The 16859-nt window shown below is 43.9% G+C and overlaps 1 protein-coding gene across 1 annotated transcript in view; it reads left to right on the plus strand.

The window, feature by feature from the left end:
* Positions 1–16859, plus strand: part of Ccdc38 (coiled-coil domain containing 38) — a 47240-nt gene that overhangs the window by 9386 nt on the left and 20995 nt on the right. Inside the window, exons 2-6 of the mRNA XM_036170226.1 lie at positions 1066–1166; positions 2704–2869; positions 6633–6697; positions 12154–12317; positions 12424–12504. Of these exons, the coding sequence (XP_036026119.1) occupies positions 1066–1166; positions 2704–2869; positions 6633–6697; positions 12154–12317; positions 12424–12504 (577 nt within the window). The remainder of the gene's footprint in view (positions 1–1065; positions 1167–2703; positions 2870–6632; positions 6698–12153; positions 12318–12423; positions 12505–16859) is intronic.

Consider the following 16859-nt stretch of genomic DNA (forward strand, 5'->3'; position numbering starts at 1 on the left):
TCCAGTGCAAAGGCCTGAGCCCAGGCAAGCTGACAGTATGAGCCCCAATCTGTTGAGCATTGGTGGAACTAATCTGAGGAGCCAGTTCAGACAGCAAGACACCCGTGTGTGTGTGTGTGTGTGTGTGTGTGTGTGTATGTGTGTGTGTGTGAGGGGGGCGACGGGTGGGGGGGGGGGGGGGGGGGGATGGCTATTTTTCCCTCCTCAGCTGTAGTCCTGCTCAGGCCCTCTGTGGATTGGTTGATGCCCACACATATTGGAAGGGGCAGCCTTCTTTTCTGACCTAACCAATTTGAATACTAAAGTCACCTGGAAAACCTCTCACAAATCCCCCCCCCCCAAAAAATACCTTTAATCTGGGCAAAGCACAGACCAGGCAAGTTAACACACAAAATTAACCGCCATGGCTTCCCAGCCCTGCGCCACTGTCTTCCTCTGCTGAGCCCTAGCCTGTGGCCCATGCTTTCCCACATTCCCGCTCTCCCCGGATCCAGTCCTTGCCACCTTATGAGACCTACAATACCACCTGCTTTCTTGACATCTTGAGCCTCGGCAGGGCCCCAAGGAATCGACCACAACTTGCTCTGCTTTCACCAGATGTGTCTTCTCATGACCAGCCACATTGCACTCATCCATCAGTGGACCCTACAGGAACTCTATGCTCAACTTTCCAGGGAGCTGGCAGATGTGATCCAAAGTGGCCACACCATTATCACATCCTTGCTGGTGGTTGACTGACCCCAAGTCATCTCCACATCTCCGAGTTTGATCTCATTCTCCTACTAAAGACTCCTTAGCTGTGGTCCAGGTCTCCTGGGGTGCTGAGTCCTGAGCTCGTGCCATAGACCATGGGTTCTTTCTTACCCAGGAGACCCAGGACCTATAGCTCCAGTTTCAACTGGAGGGCAAGCTGCATCTGCACCCCACGTTCTCAGAGACCCCTGCGTCCCGTTTCTCTACTCCAGCTGGTGGGAGACTTAATGAGCCCAGCCCCTCATTAGACGGACTAACAGCTCCTTCCCACCCACCCCCACTCCCTTCTTTCACTTCTTTCTCTCCTTCCAGATAGAATCCAAGATGACGCAATCAAAAAGGAACGACCCTACAAGATCTTTTTCAAAGATCTCTTCCTATTCAAAGAAAGTGAATTGGCCGCAAAGAAAAAGGTAAGGCTTTTTATTAAGATCAAAGTCCCCAAAAGGTTAGAATCGTGCGCTTCTAGTCATAGTTCTTACCAGTTTTTATGGGTTAAGACAGGGTGTCAGGGCTGGGCTGGGTGGTGCCTGTTTTTACTCCCAGCACTTGGGAAGCAGAGGCAGGAGGATCTCTGTGAGTTTGAGGCCAGCCTGGACTACAGAGTGAGTTATAGGACAGCCAGGACTGTCACACAGAGAAATCCTGTCTTGAAAAACAAACAAATAAACAAAAGGACATGATGTGGGATACTGACACACCCGGCCTGGGGTCATCTGCAAGATTGTGCACACAGAGGACGCGGGACCTTCAGAGATCGCCACCTAGTGGGGGAAGGCAGCTACGCCCTTACCCATTCCAGTGTAACAGACATGGTCCACCCTACTTGACCGTCAAGACACCCACAGTTTTCAAATTACTACATTTCTGAAATTGGGACTGTGTTGCACAGATGACATCCTGAATCACTGGCCAAGCACAAAATAAAAGTGCATCTTACCACAAGTAACACCTTAGAACTGACAGACAGGTCATAGGATCAGAGACGTGTAAAACAGACAGAGCAGTCTGCCCTGTTGGTGGGAAAGAAAGGGTGAACAGCCGGGAGAGATGGGGAATTCACTGTGGTGACAGGAGTTGTGTCCTTAAGAATGATCCCAAAGGTGTCAAAGTGGTGATGGACAAACAAGTCTATATGTGCTCTGGGGAGAGACGAGAAGAGAGAAGGGGTAGGGAGGCCAGGGGGGTTATTTTTAGAGTAATCTGGAATAAAGTTAAATCAGTAGCGAGCCTGAGATTCAACTTTCCTCCCCCAAGGTGACCGATGAAGGGACTCTTCTAGCCCTAGGTATAATGAAGGAAATATCTAGAAACACTGCAGTATATTCATCTGGGGGGGGCTTTTCTCCAGGCGATGTGTGCCTTTGTTGAGCATAATTTAATATGAAATGGAGAGAAGCTAAAAGGAATCCGGAAGATGGGTTTTCACTACCTTCCACAGAGGTCCATCCCTTCTTAAGGTTTCAGTCCCAGCAAACCAACCTTTGGGGTTTCCCTGTATTCCCTTGCATTTAATCTGGAAAGACACTTTCCTGCCTCTGAGATAGTTTATTAAAAGATCAACCTTTAAAACATGCTCTTCCTGGCCGGGCGGTGATGGCGCACGCCTTTAATCCCAGCACTCGGGAGGCAGAGCCAGGCAGATCTCTGAGTTCGAGGCCAGCCTGGTCTACAGAGTGAGTTCCAGGAAAGGCGCAAAGCTACACAGAGAACCCTATCTGGAAAAACAAAAAACAAAAAACAAAAAAAAAAAAAAGAAAAGAAAGAAAAAGAAATGCTCTTCCTTGTCTCCCTACAACGAAGGAAAGGGATGCTGTGCACACTGCTTCCAGGGTGAGCTCCCAAGCTGCCTAAGGCCAAAGGTCTTTGCCGTATACACATGATCGCTATTATGACAATATAGTACTTGGGTGTATTAAAATTCCTATTGCGCTTTTGCCCCTCGGGCAGGAAAGACTCATGAACCGCAGCATGAAAATCTACCAAAAGACTACGTTTTCATCTCGGATGAAGAGTCGCTCACACCTCGGCCAGCTGACTTTCTATGCTGAAGCAGGTGGCGGCTCCTACGAAAGTCTGGGGCTGGATCCCACTCTTATTCTCAGACTGACTGAAGGTAAGTCAGTGTTACTCTTAGCGTTAAAACTTTGTTTTTGGTCTTTGCTATTCGTCATGGGTTTGGGGGATTTTCTGGCGGTGAGAGAGACAGAATCTATGCTGCTATGTTATTTCAAGGTAAGACAGCCAGAGACCACAACACAGACACTCTTTGGGGGGGGAAGGGGAGGGGTGTTGAGACAGGGTTCCTCTGTGTAGCTCTGACTGTCCTGAAACTCACTCTATAGACCAGGCTGGCCTCAAACTCAGAGACCCATCTGCCTCTGCTGGGACTAAAGGCATGCACCACCACTGACCAGCCAACACAGACATTCTTAAAGCCAAAGAGCATGTCTTTATTGCTGGCCAGTAGCTGCATGGGGGACATGCCCACATCGTGCAGGCCCAAGACTCACAGCTCTTTGTCTTGTACGTACAAAAAAGCCACAACCTGGTTGGCACACTTCACTTAGCAAGAAGTACAGAAGCTGAAATGCAAGGTTAGTACATTTAGGGACTTCTTATCTGTGGACTTTTCTAGAACCATGGACTAGGTCCTTGTTCCCATTTTGTCAGGGGTTGGGGCCTGCGTGCTGGGTTTTCAGGTCAGAATGGCGCCTCTAACATGGTGTTACTGAGGCGAAGTTCTGAGGCCTGTTACAATATGGTGCGTAAGAGCTTTGCAACAGGCTTGAGAGCCAGAAGAGAGAAGCTTAAATAAGAATACACTTCCTTGAGATCATTACGTCTTTTTCTGCTTTTGAGAAACAAGGAAGTCATTGTCAAAACCACAGTGTTGGCGTTGGCGAAGGTGGGTGCTCTCAAAGTGGTAGCTCTCGCCATGTGAGGTGTGGAAATCCAGACACTTCCTAGGGATGGGGGAGCTTTGCTGGCTCAAGACACATGACGCACACATACAGCAACAGGGAGCTGATATGGTGAGAGATAAGCTTGTCTGTCGTTGCAAAAACAGACCTGGCAATCAGACATGTCCTAAGCATTGCCTGCACTTTGAGTCAAGAAACGTCTGCAGATGAAGCACTTGGCAGCTGATAAGGTCAGGGTGGCCGGCAAGGAAAGGGATGTTGAGTTCCTCAACTCGTGTAGAGAAAGCAAGCCACAAGGCTGGAGAGGTGGCTTAGTCAAGAGCGCTTGTGACTGTTGCAGGGGGCTGGGGTTCCATCCCCAGCATCCACACAGCAGCTCACCAGCCAGTTGTGACTCCAGTCTGAACGGATGTAATGCTCTCTTCTGACCCCCTCGGGTACCAAGCAAGCATGTCGTGCATTTACATGAACGCAGGCAAAATATTCATACACATAAAAATAAATAAACGTCTCGTAAGAAAAAGAGGGGGTGTCTTAGATAGCTCAGCAGAAGAGCCCTTGCTGTTCTTCCAGAGGACCCAGAGACTGTTCCTAGCACCTGTGTGGAGGCTCACAACTGCCTGTAACTCCAGTTCCAGGGGGTCAGGCACCCTCTTCTGTCTGGTTCAGGAACCAGGCAAGTATGTGGTGCACAGACCTACATGCAGGGGGGAAAACACTTTACATATAAAATAAAAATAGATAAATCTTTAAAAAAAAACTTAGGTTTATTTGTTTTATTATTTTGTGTGTATAGTGTTTTGCCTGTATGTAAGAGGGTGTTGGATCCTCTGGGACTAGGGTCAATGGCCAATTGTGAGGGTGTTGAGAATTGAAACTGGATCCCTTCCAAAAGCAACAAGTGCTCTTGGTCCCTGAGCCAACATTCCAGGCCCCAAATACATCTTTTAAAAAGAAGAAGCAAGCCACATTAATTGATTTAGACCATCTTGCAGATGTATATGTGACTGAACAACAGGAAATGGCAGGGGATAGTGAGGGTGCAGCTATAGCACCAGGGCTAAGAGACACTTGGGTTCCATCTTGTGCTTCTGTGTCAATGACTATAATAATTATTGTCGCTTTTATGATTGACTGATCATAAAATGAAATGATTCACTCCAAGTGTGTTGTTTGAATAACAGCAATTATAGTTATTGAGTAACTGCTGTGTGTTTTTTATTCAACAGTCTCTTTTGTTGTTGTTGTTGTTGTTGTTGTTGTTGTTGTTGTTGTTTTGGTTTTTTGAGACAGGGTTTCTCTGTGTAGCTTTGCGCCTTTCCTGGAATAGCTCTGTAGCCCAGGATGGCCTCGAACTCACAGAGATCCACCTGGCTCTGCCTCCCCAGTGCTGGGATTAAAGGCGTGCGCCGCCGCCGCCGCTGCCGCCGCCCTGCTCATTCCCTTTTCCCGTCACCACTGTGAAACAGAGGGATGAGCCAGTGGAAATTGCAGTGGCTTCCCATACCGGAGGTTTAATTCTCAGTCTCTTTCCCTGGGGTCTCAGCTGAAGGAACAGTCCCTGTCTAGGACATTGCAGGGGCCGCAGCCAAGGGCTCCTGAAGCTTCTTGGACAACACGGAGTTCCGTGCCTGTTTCCTGACCAGATCACGGTGACAGCCGTGAGCTGAGGGTAGGACAATCATCACACAGATGGTGAAACTGAGGCATGGAGAGAAAGCTGGCTTACTCATCTCTCCCAGCTAGTTAGAGGTGGAAACCATTGGATCTTTGGGGAGAGACATAGCCTCCCAGGGCAGCACAAATGGTTTCTGTTTCCATGATTAGCAAGAGACTTTATTCTATACCGCATTCTGTTGGATTCACACAAAGCTAATGTGGAAATGTAGCATTTTCTAAAATGAAAACCCGAATGTTCTTGGAATTCCTATCCCGTTTTCTGAAGGTTAAAACTGGTTGTCATCTTTTTCAGCCTGGTTGCAATTTTGGCTTGTGGTCTCTAAAGACATGTGGCCTGAGGCCTCTAGTGTTATGTTTAAACTGGTCAAACATTGAGATTGGGTCAGCCTACAAACACAAATGGAACTGTATATCACACTTGGCTCCCTTAAAGGCTTGGGAACCATTACAGGAAATGGGGTAAAAAGATGGTAAGAGCCAGCGGTCAGAGAGGAGCAAACTGATGCCTTCTAGATATGCCAGAGTCACAGCACCCACGACAAGATCAAACCCAGCAGCATGGAGGTGGAGACTTTCCTGACTGAGAAGCTAGCCACAGCTGGCCACTTCTCGGGGAGGGTAGGTTTTCTGTAAGCCCCTACTGGTTCGGTTGTGTCCAGCGGAGGGCCCATACCCATGAGTATATTCGAAGCACAGGTTGAACTCAGTGAGTTGCTTTTAAAAAGTTTTTCTTTTTTTTAAAGAGTACACCAAGTCGGGATGGGTGGAGAGGTGGGGGTGGGTCTGGGAGAAGCTAGTGGGGAGGCGTGAAGGTGACTATGATCAAAGTACAAACCGTTGCATGTATGAAATTCTCAGAGAATCCGTACAAATCCCACATTTTAGAAAAGCTTTAGAGCAGTCTGCTGACTTCGTGCAACAATGGCTTGAGGTGGCTCTGTCCCATCTCTGTCACTTGTAGCTGTGGGATCTTGGGCAAGAATTTTGGCATCCCTAGGCTTTAGGATGCAAAGAGGATGAGATGGTAATGAATTATTCGTGATCGAATAATGTATGTAAAGTTCTTAAAAAGCTTCCTGGACTGTTTGAAGACACAGAATAAGTGCATCTACTGTAGTGGCGGCTTTTGAGTGTCAGGGTAGCCACCGGGAAGACACTGCTCCTTTGCCAAGTCTGGATACACAGCGGATATGAGAACTTGGCCAGCTTTTGTTCCGTGCAGTGTCTGTGAAAGCTAGCAAACTAAACCTATGTCTGTTTGAATGTTCTCTGCAGGCGCGGACAGAAAGAGGACTGTGCACGAGTTTATTAATGACCAGAGAGATAGATTTCTACTTGAGGTAATAGACTGACTTCTTTCTTCCATTAGCCGGGAGACTTCTTGCATAGTATCGTTAAGATACTTAGCCTCCTGGTATTGTGCTTTTCGTAACATGCTCCAAATCTATTGGCTGAACAGAGTGGCTCATTCCTGTGTGTACTCACCTGAACAATATTTACTGCATGCTTATTATGTGCCGGAGAATTTACATTTAAGTGGTCTATGCCAGTAACCCAGGAAGTGGTCTGTATTTCTAGAGGCCCCATGATCTCTTTGCCCCCAGTCTGAGAATAGCCTCAATATCCCCCAGGAAGCCTAATTTGATCATCCTGACATTCTAGTTGACTGTCTAGGGTGGAAATCAGAACATTCTGGAACCTTCCCGCTCTCTCTACACCCACACATACCAGAGCGAGATGGCTTGTTGCAGGAAAAGGGGATATTAAAATCAGCCAAATTTTAATATTTAATGAGGCAAGGTCTAGAAAGACTGCGAAGTCCACCTGTGGTACCAACTGCACCTGTAACAATAAGCTCACAGCATAGTCAACCAGATCTTATAAAATAACAGGGCTTTATCCTATCATCAGACCTTGAACTAGAACCCAGGTTGTAGCACTAATCTTAACAGGTCTTACTAATAAAACAAAGCCAGTGCCAGGTACTGGGGTGAACGCTGGGAGATCAGAGAAGCAGAACAAGCCACAGCCACCTCACCTCGCCAGTTCCTCAGCTGATCCTGTTTCTTCAGACTGGAAGCCTCTGAGTCCTCATTCAAAATGGATCTCAGCTGAACTGCTGCTCAAAAGCCTAAAAGCTTAGCCAGGCTCTAGTTCCTCGTCCTCACACCTTAAATACCTTTAAGGTATTTCCTGCCATCACTTCCTGGGATTAAAGGAGTAAGTCACCACGCCTAGCTGTTTCCAGTGTGGCCTTGAACTCACAGAGATCCAGAGGGATCTCTGCCTCTGGGATGCTAGGATTAAAGGTGTATGTGGCACCATTTTCTGGCCTCTATATCTAGTGGCTGTTCAGTTCTCTGACCCCAGAAAAGTTTATTAGGGTGCACAATATTTTGGGGAACACAATATCACCACATTTCCCCTTTTTGTCTGAAATTTTAAAAAAGCTTATAACTAATACAAGAAAAACTATATCCAATAAGTATATACAATATATACAGTCAAGAATTACATTAACGATGTCTAGTTCATTAACATTTGACAGATTCAGACGAAAAACTCCATTAATATATAACAATGTTAAGTTCAGTAACATTTAATAAACTCAGACAAAAAAATTCATTACTTGCTGGGCAGTGGTGTCACACATCTTTAATCCCAGCACTCGGGAGGCAGAGCCAGGTGGATCTCTGTGAGTTTGAGGCCAGCCTGGTCTACAGAGTGAGATCCAGGAAAGGCACAAAGCTACACAGAGAAACCCTGTCTTGAAAAACCAAAACAAACAAACAAACAAACAAAATTCATTACTTATCCTGTTTAAAACAAGTAGTTCCTTTTAAAAAGTAGATTCAAGATTCAATAATTGACCTTTTATTTTATCATATCCATATTCTCTTTTTTTGAGTAGATCCAAAAATCTACCTTTTATCTTATATCTTATTATTTCTATATCTTCCCCTTTTTCTTTTTAGGATAGATTCAACGATCTACCCATTTATCCTATTATTTCTTTATCTTTTTTCTCAGCATAGATTCAATGATCTACCTCACAGGCCATATGACCTATGTTATTTATCCTTGTATGCACATTACGTTACCATAGATAGAACAGAGGTACTGTGCACACAACAGTGGGAGAATTATTACAAACAAGAATCAACTACCTGTAGCTCATGCCTCTGTTGTCAAGCCCCAATCATTTAAAGATGGTCTGTTGCTGTTAAGGTCTTGAATGCTAATGAGGAAAGGAAAACGTATCTGATCTTTTCTAATTTCACAGCACACATTTTGGAATATAGGCTAAAGGTAATGCTTTCCTATGAGGCCAGCTACCATCAACAGAGCTCACACAAATTACATCGTACAGCTGTGAAGAGAACCCTGTGGCTTTGTTTGCTAATATTAGTTCCTGGGTGTGATTTGGCCTTCATCATGAAACCACGAAGACATTAGTTGCTGATGTAACTAATGTCTTGACTAGGTACCTTATGATGATGCTTGGCAGTTTCTCTGGGAGTTCAATGGGTTTCCTTGATCCCTTCCTTTAAAAAAAATTTTATTTGTGGCAGACTTAGGATATGAAAGTCTCATTTAAAATGTAAATGTTAATGTATTGTGATTTTATACTATGAACACTTTTATGACAATAATTCGACATGGATGGAATAGAAAGTTACAAACTAACAAAGCTTACCCAAGAAGAAAGCAGATAAATAGCTTTATATCACTCTAAAAATTGAACTTGTAGGCAAAAGAAAGAAAAATCCACATTGGCTGGTTAAGTGTACCAGACATTTTAAGAGAAAACCATTCTAATTTTACATACTCTGTTAAATAAAACTGAGTAAGAAGAAGGAACATTCCCAACACTCAATATGACAAGAACATTGTCTTGATCTCTAAGCAGGATACAGGCTTCAGAAGAAAAGAAAGCTCAGGCCCACAGGATGGCTTTAATGGGTGAAGGCAATGGTTCTAAGCCTGATGACCTGAGTTCACTGAGACCCACATGATGAAGGAGAGAACTGACTTCTACAAGTTGCCCTCTGACCTCCATGTGTCTGTCCCATGAACCTATACTAACTAACCGACCGATTCACTGAATATAACAAATATTTAAAGAAGAAGCTAGAGTCAAGCATTCTAAACAATTTTAACTAATCAAACAATATGCAAAAAGGATAATCCATATGGCTAATCAGCTTATCCTAAGCATATGAAGGCAGCTTAACATTTGAAAATGGATAAGTACAATACACATCAACAGATTAGGAATGAAAAGCCATATAATCATCTCAACCAATGTAGAAAGAGCATTTGTCTATATTGGAAATTTATTCTTTTTAATAATGTTATTTATTATCCTTTGAGAACTTCATACAATGTGTTTTGATAGTTTCACACACACCCCAACTCATTCCAGATCAGCTTTCACCTCCTTACCCACCCACTTTCATGTTCTTCCCTTAAAAAAAAACAAAACTGTTGAGTCTGATTTCTGTTGTCCAACTGCCCTTGGATGTGAGGCTTGCCCTGTACCAAGAGTCACACCATTAAAGAAAGAAAAATGATTCTCCTTTTCCCAGCAATTATCAAACACTAATAGCTCCTCAGCTAGGAATGAGACTTCATGCCCAGCTCCAGTCCTCCACACCACACTTTTGTTTTGAGTTTGCAAAGGTATTGTGCATGCTGTTGCAGTTGCGGGGAGTTCTGTATGTGCAATTTTCCTCTTGTGTCTAGAAAACACTGTGTTCTTGACATCACCCACACCACCGACTCTTACAATGTTCCGGCTCTTCTGCAATGATCCCTGAGCCTTGGGGAAATTGAGGACATACAGATGTTGTATTCAGGGCTGAACACTCCACAGTCTCTTATTCTCAGCTTGTTGACTAGTTGTGTTTATCCCCATCTGCTACAAGAAGAAGCTTTTCTGGTGACAGGTGAGGGATGCACTGATCTCTGGGCATAGCAATATGCCATCAATACTCGTGATGGCTACTTCTGTGGGAACTTGACACATGCTAGAGTCATCAGAGAGGAGGGGGTCTCAGGTGAAAAAAAAATGCCTCCATAGTATCTGGCTGTAGGTAAGCATGTAGGGCAGGCATTTTCTTAATTAGTGATTGATGTGAGAAGGCCCAGCCTGTCTTGGGTGGGACCACCCTTGGGCTAGTTAGTCCTGGGTTTTATAAGAAAGTAGGCTGAGCAAGTCAATGGGAAGCAAGCCAAGCCAGTAAGCAGCACCCCTCCATGGCCTCTGCATCAACTCCTGCCTCCAGGATCCTGCCATGCTTGAGTTCCTTCCCTCACTGCTTTTGATGATGAACTGTAATATGGGATTGTAACTGATAAACCCTTTTCTCCCTAAGATGCTTTGGTCACGGTATTTCATCACCACAGTAGTAATCCTAAATGTCTTAGTTAGGTTTTTATTGCCGTGAAGTGACACCATGGCCATGGCAACTCTGATAAAGGAAACGTTTAGTTGAGGGTGACTCACTTAACAGTTTCAGAGGTTCAGTCCATTATGATCATGAAGGGGAACGTGGTAGTATGCAGGCAGATGTGGTGCTGGAGGTGAGAGTCCTACATCTTGACTCAGAGGCAACAGGAAGTTGACTGACTATCACACTGAGTGAAGCTTGAGAAGAAGACCACAAAGCTCACTCCCATAGTGACAGACTTCCTCCATCAAGGCCACACCCACTCCAACAAAGCCACACCTCCTGATAGTGCCACTCCCTATGAGATTATAGGGGCCAATCACATTCAAACTACCATAGGAGTTGTTTCAATATTATATCGACTTAGCAAAATAATAGTAGTAGGTTCTTCCCTAGGGCCTATCTAGCCACAAGTTCTTGACCCCAATAACAGGAATAGGTAAGGGTTCTACCCAGTGGAAGAGACCTTAGGTCCAATCAGAAAGTGGTTGGTTACTCAAATGATATCCATGCTACTATTGTACCAGTAAGCATATCTTGCCAGGCTAGTCATTATTGCAGCTCACGGAGGTCATAGCTGGGTGAGAGCGATGATTCCTTTTCTCTTCCACTAGCATGCCTAGGACTTTCCGGCATATGAAAATTATCTAGTAAGGATGAAGCTTTCAGATCAGTACCAGCTTGGTTTCTCCATGGTGGTGTCTTCCATGATGCATCCTGTCTCAGTTAGGTTTCCATTGCTGTGATAAAATACCATGACCAAGAGAAAGGAAAGGGTTCCTCTCATCTTATTCTTCCAGGTAACAGTCCATCACTGAGACTGAGGGAAATTAGCTCGGGAACTCAAGCGAGGCAGGAACTTAGAGGCAAAATCCATAGAGGAATGCTTCTTCCTAGCTTGCTCCCATGGCTTGCTTTGGCATGTTTTCTTATACCATCCAGGACTCATGCCAGCTAGGCCCACCCACAGTCATCTGGGTTCTCCCACATCAATTATTAATCAACAAAATGCCTCAAGGCTTGCTCACAAGCCAATCTTAGGGAAGCATTTCTTTTTCAATTGAAATTCCCTTCTCTCTGATAACTCATGTTTTGACTGATAGGGAAAGCCATTTTAGAAGGACACGAAGTCTCTTCATGAAAGCTAGTGAGAAGGCTTACCTTCCCTTTGGACTGCCCCCAAAGCAATCTCCCTTCATGAGATAAATGCATGGTATTATTACGTCTACCACAAGTGGCCATCTTGCTGCAGGACCCACTAGCCTTTATGGAGATTCTGTTGAAACCTATCAGTAACATGTCATGGAATGTTCTTGACCCACTCTTGTTTTCAATATTCCTAGTATGCAGTCTCAACCAAGAAAAACACAATTCAAAAGTTTGAAAAACTCATAGCCGGGAAAGAAAATCAACTCAGAAAAGCCGAGAAAAAGCTCCAAGCTGATGCAGTATCCTTTGAAGAGTTCCTTCGTGAAAATGACCAGAGATCTGTAGATGCTCTTAAAATGTTAGTGTCTCCCCTCTAGCTATGCCCCCCCCCCCAAGTCTTTGCTTGCTTGTTTCAGTTTCTCAGAAAAATAAATAAATACTAATAGATCTGTGTTCTTTCTCAGGGCAGCCCAAGAAACAATAAACAAACTCCAAATGACAACAGAGCTCAAGAAAGCAAGCATGGAAGTCCAAGCCATAAAGAGGTGAGGGGTTTCAGTCTTTCCTCTGGAAATGCAAGTGATAAAGAGGTGAGGGGTGCAGGCCTTCCACAGCCAATTCCCACATCCCATCCATCATGACCTCTCATGCCCAGAAAAAGCCAAGTGGGAATAACCTTACCAACCAGTAACTTAGTATGAACAGATTTTTAAAGTAAGTAAAGGATTGTGCCCACCTAGATTTCAGAACATGAGCCTCTCTCTCTCTGAAAGCCTCCCCGACTTGTAGATGTGGAAGCAGAGGAGTTCATTGAAAAGAGGCAAACACAGTGTCAGGAGTATATAAGGTTTTTCCCTATGTGCTTCCTGTTTGTTTGTTGTGAGAAACCCTTCACCCACATTTAAGCATCTCAACTGGGATGCATATGATGGTCACCTTACATCCGTCATTGTCAGATTTTGTATTCAAAATCCTTAGTAGAATCTCATGTCACTGTTAAGAAATTTAAGATCTAGCCAGGTGGTGGTGCACACCTTCAATCCCAGCACTTGGGAGGCAGAGCCAGGCGGATCTCTGTGAGTTCAAGGCCAGCCTGGTCTACAGAGCTAGTCCAGGACAGGCTCCAAAGCTACAGAGAAACCCTGTCTCAAAAAACAAAAAAAAAAAATGGGGGGTGGGAAGAAAATTTAAGGCCTTATATTTAAAATTTAAGAAAATTCACAGGAGCAGGGGTGGGGTTCATTCTATGATATTGTCAGTCACTCCTTCTCAAACCTTTTATGTTCAAGGAAACTCATCTGAATGATTTTCAATATCTAAAAGGCTCTGTGACTACTGTGGGACCCTAAGTTCATAATCCAAAATATATGTTTCAAACAGATTCAGGCTCTAGTAGCCTCTTCTATTTAAAAGTCTAACGTTGAAGGTGCTTCAAAATAGGGGACTCCCTCCCCACTTCCCCAAGTAATGAAATTCTTCACTATGCCCCCAGCATTTTTTGTCTTACTTTTAATTCCTAGATTGTGCCTCACTATATTGTCCAGGCTGGGCTTGAACTCATGTAGTTAGAATTTTCCTGCCTGGCCCGGTCAGGACAAATCTCTCTTACCCGCCAGTCCCACAGTGGCTCAGACCCAACCAAGAAAGCACACGGAAACTTACATTGTTTACAAACTGTATGGCCGTGGCAGGCTGCTTGTTATCTACTTCTTCTATCTTAAATTAACCCATTTCTGTTAGTCTATACTTTGCCACATGGCTTGTGGCTTACCAGTATCTTACATCTTGTCATGGCGGCGGCTGGTGGTGTCTTTCTCCACCCAGCCTTCCACCTCCTAGAATTCTATTCTCTCTTGTCCTGCCTATACTTCCTGACTGGCCACTGGCCAATCAGAACTTTATTTACACAGAGCGATATCCACAGCACTTCCCCTTTTCTTTTTTTTTAAAGGAAGGTTTTAACTTTTACATAGTACAATTACATATAACAAAACAATCATCAAACAAGAATTACAGTTACAATATTAAAGAAGATATCCTATCTATCTTATATTTGTGAGTCTAAGGTTTTATATCTAACTTATCTTTTATCATAACTGAGGAAATTATAACTATCTAGTCTTCAACCACATCAAAGACCTCAGAAGGATATAATATTACCTGAGAACCGGGAGAAGGATGTAAGCATTTTTCAGGAGTCTTGCAGGGTAGACAGAGACAGCTGGCAGCCTGGACAGTCACCTAATGTTCCTTTGTAAAGTTGGGGCATTTGTCTTCAGCCCACAGGGCTAGAGTCTCTCAGTCACTTCTCTTAGTGTCCTGTAGAATGTCTGGCAGTTTCCTCTGCGAAGCAGGAACCTGAAGGACCATTTTGTCAAGCAAAGTTTAGTGGTCACCTTTTTATGGGTCCTATACATCCATTCGATCAAGCAGTCCAGGCAAGAACAGTTTCTTGCCCAAATGGCTATTTTTGCCAAGGTGAAGATAAACTCCATATGAAGTGTCTTCAATGTCCATCCTCCTCTCTGAAGTAAATTGGTGCTGCCAGGAGCAGACATGTCTCACTGTCCAGAAAGTCTAAATTTTAAAAATATTTTAAATGCCATATTCTGTAGACCTTTGAAGTGTTTGAAGATTACCTGTCTATCTGAAATATCTCTGTGTATACCTAGAAGACTTAACTAACATGGCTATGAGTATGATTATCATAGATGACCAGTTATTAATCTATTTCTAATTATCCATTACAATTTTAAATGAGCTGGACAAACATAATATCTTCAACAAGAGTAGAAATATACACACAGTATAATAAAATTAACTTTAGGTTTGTATCAATAGACTAAAATCTATACCAATGTAAAACATTTTAAACAAGTTGTTGCTCTTTAGAAGTAAGTTCCTTAATCTACCCTTTCATCCTATTATATCTGTATCATATCCCCTTTTCTTCTTTAGAAAGAGATCTCATTTATAATCAAACTGCTTTAAAGAAAAATATTGGTTTTTCTCTGTCCCACACCAGAGGGCTCTTCTGATTTGAGACACAAGAATCTCTTAACCTTTTCTTTTAGCAATATGTCTGGGTTTAGAGAAGGAGTGAGCCAATTCCATCTCCAAAGCCAGCTTGATAATTTTGGGAATGTGGGTGTAGTTTCTCTTACTACTTCCTGCTGGAGGGGGGCGCTGTATCTTATGGGGACACAAAGAAAATTTTAGGATTATGGAGTAGTCCATTAGGGTGAACCTCTGAGCCAGTTGCCTTGAAAGCATTCTGGATGTTGGATCATCTGGGCCATGGTGTCATCGGAGACCTTTCAGGTGGTCTTGGCTGATCAAACCTGATGTATCTTAATCTGGAACAAATCCATAGCCTCTGGCTTTCTGTGGAAACAAAAGCAGAGACTCTTTTCCAAAGCAACATATCCTTATATCCAAATTTTGAAGTCAAGTTACCTTTAAAATTTACATATTCATTTAACTCAACAGCTTTTACGATCAAATCTTTTTCTGCAGTTAAAAGTCCCAAAGACAAGACAAACCAGATTCTCTGTGTAATATCCATCTTTGTAAGACTGAAATGCCACTGTAGCTGCTGGCTCCACACACCTCAGCTTCCCAACATGGTGGTGGTTCAGTTTACCACCAGCTCTGGGTCTGGAGCCATGTGTACCATCAACTATCAGAAGCAGTTCTATTAAAGCAGCGCATAGCCCAGAAATCTCACTTTTTTTTTTTTTTTAAACTAGCAAAGGCTAAATCCACCACGCAGCAGAGTAAAGTGTCGCTTATAGATTCCTCATTCCCGTCACACTGCAGGTCAGACGCACAGGCCAGGAACCCACCATAGTAGCTCAAACCGGCAGGCTGCCGCTAACTTGAGAGAAACAACTAGGAAGTTCTTTTTAGCTCTGTTTTAGAATCTTTTTTTTTTTCAGGTTTTAGGTGGAAATTCGTGCCCCACGATGGGCGCCATTTGTAGAGAGTTTTCCTGCCTGGCCCAGTCAGGACAAATCTCTCTTACCCGCCAGTCCCACAGTGGCTCAGACCCAACCAAGAAAGCACACAGAAACTTCCATTGTTTACAAACTGTATGGCCGTGGCAGGCTTCTTGTTATCTACTTCTTCTATCTTAAATTAACCCATTTCTGTTAGTCTATACTTTGCCACATGGCTTGTGGCTTACCAGTACCTTACATCTTGTCATGGCGGCGGCTGGTGGTGTCTTTCTCCACCCAGCCTTCCACCTCCCAGAATTCTCTTCTCTCTTGTCCCACCTATACTTCCTACCTGGCCACTGGCCAATCAGAACTTTATTTACACAGAGCGATATCCATAGCAAACTCACTCTGTAGTTCCAGCAAACCTTAAACACCTTGCTTCAGCTTCCCAGCTAGCTGGGATTACAGGGGTGCACTACCAGGACCATTTAGATGATCCTCTATATTTAATTATACACACACACACACACACACACACACACACACACACACACACACATATATCCATTATCCTATCCACCTGGTTCCAGAGGTCATGGTGCTTGCACTAATGACTATGCTCTGCATAGTGCCCACTTGGGCACCCCATAAACAGCCTTGCTCACTGCTTATGTGTCTTACCATTCTAGAAGGGTGAATGAGGTAATGGAGCAGACATGTGTGTAGAATCAGTAAAGGGGAACCCCTTCTTTTTATGGTAAGGTGGTCTGAGAATGGAAAGTTTTTAAAAGGAGAAATTACTTTTTCTGGAAAACTTTTCCATCACAGGCGTGTGATCCCAGCCAACTCTTACCCTATGATCTTGACACTTCTGGGAGGTGGAATGAGGGACTTGCACCAGCTCCCAGCTACTGAACATGAGGACCTGTACTGGCCCTTAAAGTCCACTTGTACTGGGC

The sequence above is a fragment of the Onychomys torridus genome, chromosome 20 (assembly GCF_903995425.1).
Source record: "Onychomys torridus chromosome 20, mOncTor1.1, whole genome shotgun sequence".
In the NCBI taxonomy this organism is placed as follows: domain Eukaryota; kingdom Metazoa; phylum Chordata; class Mammalia; order Rodentia; family Cricetidae; genus Onychomys; species Onychomys torridus.